The following is an 8,335-nucleotide window of genomic DNA, read 5'->3' as shown; positions in this document are numbered from 1 at the left end:
CGCAGGCCGACGCTCTATCCACTGAGTCAAACCGGTTTCGGCACAGATAAGATTTTTTAAAATATATTTTTATTGATTTCAGAGAAGGGAGAGGGAGAGAGATAGACACATCAATGAGAGTATCATTGATCGTTTGCCTCTTGCACGCCCCCTCCTGGGAGCGAGCATATGACTTGGGCATATGCTCTTGACTGGAATCAAATCTGGAACCCTTCAGCCAGCAGGCCCAGGATTTAGCCACTGAGCAAAACCAGCTAGGGCTCAGATAAGATTTTTAAAAGAATACCAGGTATTTATATCTGAATGGTACAGGGAAAGAAATGCCAGCTTACCCTAGAAGGATGTTGGTTTCATAAAGCCAATTATAAGTATTTTGAGCTGAAGAGGGAGGGTTTATAGAAGGTAAAGGAATTTAGTGGGCTTTGTTGTTCTAGACCAGCCGTGGGCAAACTACGGCCCGCTAGAAATGAACTAAAAAAAAAAAGACCGTACCCTTTTATGTAATGATGTTTACTTTGAATTTATATTAGTTCACACAAACACTCCATCCATGCTTTTGTTCCGGCCCTCCGGTCCAGTTTAAGAACCCATTGTGGCCCTCGAGTCAAAAAGTTTGCCCACCCCTGCTCTGGAGCCACACCTCTGGCCCTATAAAGACTTTACCTATAGGTGCTCTTACTACTGGGAGCATACTCCTGCCTTTCCCTTTCCCTTCCCCCTCCCTGCCCCAGGCACCTTACCATTAGCTTCCTCATTCCCAAGATTCAAGGGAGCTTCCTTTACTTTTTTAACTTGTTTCCTAAACCCATGTCTTCTGGCGATTACTTTTTCTACCTCTGTGATTTACCAAGTAAATGTTCTCTTGCAAAAATATATGCATAAGCCCTAGCCGGTTTGACTCAGTTGATAGACCACCATGGGCCAGAGGACTGAAGGGTCCTAGGTTCGATTCTGGTCAAGGGCATGTACTTTGGTTGCAGGCTCCATCCCTCACCCTGGCCCCAGGCCTGGTGGGCCTGGGAGGCAGCCAGTTGAGGTGTCTCTCTCAAATCCAAATTTATCTCTGTCTCTCCCCCCTCCCTTCCACTCTCTTTAATCCTCAGGTAAGGATTAACAAACAAACAAATAAATAAATAAAAATATATGCATAAGCCAGGGACACAGACAATAGGTTGGTGATGGCCTGGGGCCTGTGTTTGGGGGCAGGGAGGGCCATAGGGAGTCAATGGGAGAAAAAAGGGGACATATGTAATATTTTCAACAATAAAGATTAAAAACAAATCCTGGGTCATAATTTCACATCTGGATTCTTACTAAAAACAAACAAGATTGCTTTTGAGTATTTTCTCATAGTTTCCAGCTGAAAAAGGGATGGGGAAGGCTGTACATTGAATAGTGAAAGATCAGACAGAGGCCGAAAACCAGGACTATAGGCTTTATTAGAGGAGAAGGACCTGCCGGGCTGTCTCACAAGGGGAGGACCGCAGCACATGCAGGGGTGGGCAAGCCTTTTGAGGGGCGGAATGGGAAGCGGTGGGGGGGCTTAGTGTACTCAGTGCACTAAGTACACTACATGTAGGACAACGGCTGAGGGTATTTGGCAGGTGTGGATTGGTGGTCCAATGTATAGTCCATATAAGGTACAGGGTTAGTCACTCGGGTATTTCTGGGCTGCAGGTTACGTCATACTCTGCCCACCAGTTGAGGGAAGGGAAGATCTATCAAATAGGAGATGAGAAAAAGAAGATGGGGGCAGCTGGGGATTTGTTCTACTTCCTGTAGAAAATCAGCAGTTAATGTTGGTGCTCTTTGCTAGAATTCAGTACAAGTATTGGGGTGAGGGGCAGCAATTATAAATTTAATTAATCTCAGTTGCTTAACAATGTTAGCTGCATTGAAAGGTGTAGCTTATAAAATGAAATTGTAAATCTAAAATACACATCCATAAAATATCAAGCTAATCAGCTGTTTATGACACTTCTCCTCTACTTTCCCTCACCAGCAGACTTCCCCTTAGAACAGCGTCTCTCAACCTGTGGGTCGCGACCCCTTTGGCGGTCGAACGACCCTTTCACAGGGGTCGCCTAAGACCATCCTGCATATCAGATATTTACATTACTATTCATAACAGCAACATTACAGTTATGAAGTAGCAACGAAAACAATTTTATGGTTGGGTCACAACGTTAGGAACTGTATTTAAAGGGCCAGAAGGTTGAGAACCACTGCCTTAGAAGCATCAAAGATTTAGGATGAGCCAGACAAGGAAACTTTCTCAGTTAACGTAATTAGAGTTTAATCCGAAAATGGGGGAAACTGCCCTTATCTGCTCTGCTCTAGAATGCGCCAAGTCTGGTTTACAAACCAGTAGTCATCTCAGGAAGTGGAATTTGAAAAGAAAAAAAAAAACGCTAAATTTTAAGGCAACCTTAGTGAGACACACCCATAGAGGCTCCTGATAAATTTGCCAGCCAATGGCCAAGAAGGCTTGATTATTTTATTGGAGAGCAGACGGCCCAATTATCTATTAGTCCACTAACAGGACTACTCTCACTCACCTGAGTCCCTGTAATCACCGCCATTTACATTCCAATAGGCTGTTTGATTGGCTAACCTGCATTATTTAGATTAGCTCTTTCCCCACATTTTGATCCTGCTCTTTCTGGGCTACTTCATATCCATTTGAGAGCTTTGAGCTTCACCTTCTGCTTGAGCTCTTTTCAGCCGGAATCTAGGAAGAACTTGGGGCTGTGACTCGACTTCCAATGGACTCACCAACGAAGCCTAACACACCCTCGACCCAGGAGTTTTCTCAGACGCCTGGTGAAGGATATGCAGGTATGATGGATGCTGCCCTTTTTGACTATAGGGGTCGGGGAAGTGAGGAGCCTACCCTCCTTACTGAGGATGACTTCAGTGTTTTAAAGAATACAGGACCCTCCAGTGGGGGTGTGGGGTGGGGGGAAGCACAGTTTTTTAATCTTGGGGAGAGGAAAAAAAGGGAAGAGTATTAAACTGCCTTGCTTGCTTACAATGCGTAGGAAGACTTCAATGTTTTCAGTCCACTTTCTGGGGAAGAGCAACCAAAATTCGGAGAGAATCTCGCAATCAGTATTTCCATCAGCAGTACATGTCGGGAATGGTGGAAAGGAACAAAACACAAGAAACTTAACTTCAATTTAACCTAAAGTTTTTATATATTTTTTTATTATTAATTTCAGAGAGGAAGGAAGAGTGAGAAAGATAGAAATATCCATGTTGAGAGAGAATCATTGATTGGCTGCCTCCTGCACGCCTTCCCACCGGGGATCATCCCGAAACCAGGACATGTGCTCTGACCGAGAATCCAACCATAACCTCCTGTTTCATAGGTCTCAACCCCTAGGCCAAGTTGGCCGGGCAAGATTTCTGAATCTTGCCAACATTTTCAGGCTCGTCTTTCTAGCTAAATCTTCCCAACGTTTTCGGGATTGTCTTTCTAGCTAAATCTTCCCTTTAGGAAGATTAATAAACAGGAAAATGGCTTTTCAGGAAACGCAGGGAAGGGTTGGGTTTATAAACACCAGTGAATGTGCTCCAGGTCCTACATCATCACCCACACTATTCAGCCACCATTTGTCAGGATAATGTTTCAAAGGAGTGAGCCTGAGGGTGGGTGAGGCTCCCGGAAAAATTAGGCCACAGAAAGGAGGCAGGAAGGTGGGGACCTACTTAGCAGAATTCTGGAACACTGCTTCTAAGAAAGTCCTAATTTATATCATAAGCCCATTCACAGCCTTATTATTGTATGACATGAATGTGTATGAGATATGCATAGTGGTTTGCATGGGAAGAGGCAAGAGTTAAGTGGTTGACTTCCCATAATATCGGGTTTGAGTAGAAAGATTTACTACCATGAAAAATCTGAGTGTAACTGTGAGAAGCCATTTAAACTTCCTAGCTCTGCTTAAGGCTGGGGAGAGACTGTTGTAAGTGGGTTTTCTTTAACTATTTCACTGGAGTGGTTCTTTTCTAGAAAAATTTAGTGGATTTACAGTTACAAGGTTGAACTGCTGAAACATTTTGATTTATTAATGCTTTATGTCCTCTTATTTTTATTAAGCATTCACACAAATGAAAATGAAATAACCTCCAATACCTAGTTTCTGTCCCATAATTTTCCTCTTGGAATTATATACTTAGCTCCTTTTTTAAAAAATATTTTTTAATTGATTTTTTTTTTTTTACAGAGAAGAAGGGAGAGGGATAGAGAGTTAGAAACATCAATGAGAAACATTGATCAGCTGCCTCCTGCACGCCCCCTACTGGGGATGTGCCCACAACCAAGGTACATACCCTTGACCGGAATCGAACCTGGGACCTTTCAGTCCACAGGCCGACGCTCTATCCACTGAGCCAAACCAGTTAGGGCAACTTAGCTACTTTTGATGTCATGAAAAAATATAACATTCAGAACTAACAAAAGCAGGAAAGAGAAAGGTTTGAAGGCAATGTTTCCCATAATAGTGGATTTTAAAGCACGTTCTCAATGTATGCCCTCCACTGTGCAGAGTTCTCGACTAGCACAGTCGGTAACGCAGTGGGTAGAAGGAATCCTCCACCTGAGAAATCTCCATTGTCCATGTTCACCTGTTTAAGAGCAGGCCTAGTTTGAGCCTGCAACTAATGACTTGGGATAATTCAGTTTACCCTAATGGATCTTTTTTTTTTCTTTCTTTCAGCTGACCCTCGAGCTGTCTCAGGACTAGCACAGAACCTTAGTAACTTGACTCTCAACCCTAGTACCGAATCCCCTTCCCTTCCACCAAAACCTTCACCCCAACAGGAGGACATAGGAAACGACTTGAAGGCGTCTGGACTGGGGCTGAATCAAGGCATGCTTTACACGAGGAGACGCGGAGCGAGGACGGTGGCCAGTGTTCAGAAAGAAATGAAGGACATGAAAGAGAGGGTTCGATTGATGCTGATAAGAAGGGCGGATGCTCTTAAATATCGCACCTTGTATCTGGTGAGTTTAGTGATCTGGGCCTACAGTTCTCCCAGGGGAGGGTGGGGATGCTCATAATGTAATTTTTTTTTTCTTTAGAGCTGTTTTAGGCTCACAGAAAAACTGAGCAGAAAATGCAGAATTCCCATGTACCTTCTGACCCCACACATTCATAGCCTCCTGCACTGTCAGCAGCTCGCACCAGAGTGCCAGTGCTTTAGGTGATGAATCTACATGGAGGCATTATCATCTCCTAAATATAGTTTACATTAAGGTTCACTCTTTTGGTGTATGTTTACTTTTCCATATGTTGTCACAAACTGGATGCTCATGCCAGTACTGTGTGGTATTGGACAAACCCCTGATTGACAACCAGCAGCTGTTACCCTTACAAAATGGCCCAAGCTCTGATATTTTTAGGTACTCGTGCATTTCAATTCTGCCTCCTCCCCCCTACCACCCCTACAAAGGTTAATTGTTTTTCTTTTTTTTAGTGTACCCTATTTCAAATGCTATTTAGATTTGAGGGTACAATTGGTCTTTTCATTATTCATAACACAATCCATTTCTTTTTCTTTTTTTTTTTTTCAGAATAAACCAGGATTTAAATGTGGCTGTAGTCATTGCCTATTACATCCAGATCCTCTTGATTGTATTATTGGCAACCATTGCATGGAGCCATTTTAGATGTACACCTTATTCTGTACTTATTGGAGTTATAACATTTGTTTGATGTCCTATTTCAATTTTTCGTAGCAAATGTGTGTATAGGGCATCTCTAATAAACTTGAGGCATATCTGAGACATGTTTATTCTTGTTCTTGTTCATTGATTGAATTTATTGGGGTGACATTATGAAATTATATAGCTTTCTGGTGAGCAGTTGTATGATACATCATTTGTATACTATATTGTGTGTTTGATAAGAAGCAATAAAAATTTCAGGACACATAGATTAAGGAAACTTAGAACTATAGTTAAAGAGCAGTTTGCAGCCACCTAGTAAGTCCCATCTTCCCTAAACCAAGGACACTTCAGGGTAAATGGTTTGCACTTCTCCCCAACCAGAGGGCAAATAGCTTAAATCACCCTAAGTCAGGGGGGTAAATAAGATAATATAAATCCAATTAAGAGAATAAATCTCATTTTGGTGCATCAGCATAAAGCTAGTGAATATTCTATTTCTACCCATAAGCTCTCCCCTAAATACCCACCCTTCCAAATCCCTGAAAATGAAGCCACCAGAGACCTTGCCCATACCATTCTCTTCCCCCTCTACTCACCGAACCCCTGGGGACATATCCCCTAACCTCTAAGGGACCCCAGGAGACTTGCAACCAGGGAAGCCATGGGCAGCAGCACCTCATCCTGAGCCAAATCCCTGACCCTTTCTCCAAGGTCCCCTTTTCCCCCCATTTCTCTGACTTCGCAGAAAGCCAAAGCAGCCCAGCCTAGGCTCTCCTGCTGGTTCTTTATGCCCTTCCTTGTTTCATTGCCCTAAGTAGGTTTTTGGTGAGGTCAGTAAATTCTTGCTTGCTTTTCTACACTTTTGTCATTTAATGGAAATCTTTCCCTCAAGAAAACAAGAACCGAGGTCTCCTCTCCAAGTAACATGTTCATCCCCTTGTTCATAGTCTTTATTTTATACTTGACTAGAGGCCCGGTGCACGGGGGGTGGGGGGGGGTGTTGTCCCTCAGCACAGCCTGCACCCTCTCATAGTCTGGGAGCCCTTGGGGAATGTCCAACTGACAGCTTAGGCCCACTCCCCTAAGCCACAGTCTGGCCTCCCTCTGCAGGAGGCAACCAGTGGGCCGATCAGGGGATGGTGCTGGCCGGCCCTGCCCCCCATCGCCCCGCCACCAGTGGCCTTCCTCTACAGGAGGTGACTGGCGGGCCAACTGGGGGATGGCACTGGCTGGCAAGCGGCTGGCCCTGCCCCCCATCACCGCCCCACCACCGCCGGTCGCCACCCTCCTATTGCTGTCCCCTCCCTCTGCCCACTGGCACCCACCTTGGCTGGCCTGGTGCCACCTTCTCACCAGCCCCACCCCCTGCCAACCTGTCGTTCTGCCATTTGGTTGATTTGCATATTAGGCTTTTATTATATAGGATTTTTTTTTTGGTTTGGTGAAAATATAGGATTTTGCTAGCAATGAATAATCATTCTCATCTTCATCACATTCCTATGATGTCAATATCTGGGATTCTAATATTTTGTGATATTTTCCTACTGGATAGGAAGTTTACACATTCTCTCACCATGGCAGGAGAAAATATCTTAAAAGGCTGGAGGGAAAGAAAACATTCATGGTAACTCATTTCATATGGTTGGATTTTTTATTTTATTATTTATTTTTACTTTATATTTTTCAAACTTTCTGCAATGAAATAAAATATATTTACTTAAAGGGGCATGCAAACTTTACATTAAAGGAATTTGATTACATGCTGACTTATTTATTTATTTTATATATTTTATTGATTTTTTACAGAGAGGAAGGGAGATGGATAGAGAGTTAGAAACATCGATGAGAGAGAAACATCGATCAGCTGCCTCCTGCACACCTCCCACTGGGGATATGCTCGGTACATTCCTTTGACCGGAATTGAACCTGGGACCTTTCAGTCCGCAGGCTGACGCTCTATCCACTGAGCCAAACCAGTTAGGGCCTTATTTATTTTTAAATAATAGTTTATAGAGCCCAGCTGGCATGGCTCAGTGGTTGAACATTGACCTATGAACCAGGAAGTCACGGTTTGATTTCAGGTCAGGGCATATGCCACTTTCCTACCCATTGCAAGAGGGAACCCCTGAGCATGATTGTCTAGAAGTCCTAATGGAGGTTTACTCCAGCCAGCCAGATCTAACAGATAGGTCTTTACAGAATCCAGACAGAGTATTGTTCACGGATGGCAGTAGCTTCCTAGATGAAGGAAAAAGACAAGTCAGGTAAGCAGTGGTATCAAACTTGGAGGTAATAGAAGCACAGGCCCTGCCTGAAGGATGGTCAGTGCAGAGGGCAGAACTTTGGGCCCTAGTCAGAGCCTTAAATCTCAGTAAGGCTAAGCATGCCAACATCTACACTGACTCACGCTATGCCTTTGCCACCCTGCATGTCCATGGGGCCATATACAAGGAAAGGGGGCTCCTGATGGCCAGAGGAAAAGGAATCAAAAATCAGAATGAGCCAAAACCAGTTTGGCTCAGTGGATAGAGCTTCGGCCTGCGGACTGAAAGGTCCTGGGGTCGATTCTGGACAAGGGCATGTACCTGGGTTGCGGGCACATCCCCAGTAGGAGGTGTGCAGGAGGCAGCTGATCGATGTTTCTCTCTCATCAATGTTTCT

At 44.0% G+C, this 8,335-nt stretch overlaps 1 protein-coding gene across 1 annotated transcript; it reads left to right on the top strand.

Moving 5' to 3' along the window:
* Positions 1 to 2,656: 2,656 nt before the first annotated feature.
* On the top strand, positions 2,657 to 5,680 carry LOC106725490 (developmental pluripotency-associated protein 3-like). Its single transcript, XM_014536850.1, has 3 exons — positions 2,657 to 2,838; positions 4,722 to 5,008; positions 5,579 to 5,680. The coding sequence occupies exons 1-3, from the start codon at positions 2,766 to 2,768 to the stop codon at positions 5,672 to 5,674; spliced, it is 456 nt and encodes a 151-aa protein (XP_014392336.1). The 5' UTR covers positions 2,657 to 2,765; the 3' UTR covers positions 5,675 to 5,680.
* The last annotated feature ends 2,655 nt before the right edge of the window (positions 5,681 to 8,335 follow it).

The sequence above is a fragment of the Myotis brandtii genome, unplaced genomic scaffold (genome assembly GCF_000412655.1).
Source record: "Myotis brandtii unplaced genomic scaffold, ASM41265v1 scaffold1667, whole genome shotgun sequence".
Taxonomy (NCBI): domain Eukaryota; kingdom Metazoa; phylum Chordata; class Mammalia; order Chiroptera; family Vespertilionidae; genus Myotis; species Myotis brandtii.
The sequence above is the reverse complement of the archived record's forward strand: the minus strand, read 5'-3'. Positions and strand labels throughout refer to the sequence as shown.

Coding starts and splice junctions, on each gene's coding strand:
- LOC106725490 (XM_014536850.1), top strand. CDS start 2,766: ATGGACTCACCAACGAAGCCTAACACACCCTCGACCCAGGAGTTTTCT. Junction 2,839..4,721: donor GCCTGGTGAAGGATATGCAG/GTATGATGGATG, acceptor TCTTTCTTTCAG/CTGACCCTCGAGCTGTCTCA. Junction 5,009..5,578: donor AATATCGCACCTTGTATCTG/GTGAGTTTAGTG, acceptor TTTTTTTTTCAG/AATAAACCAGGATTTAAATG.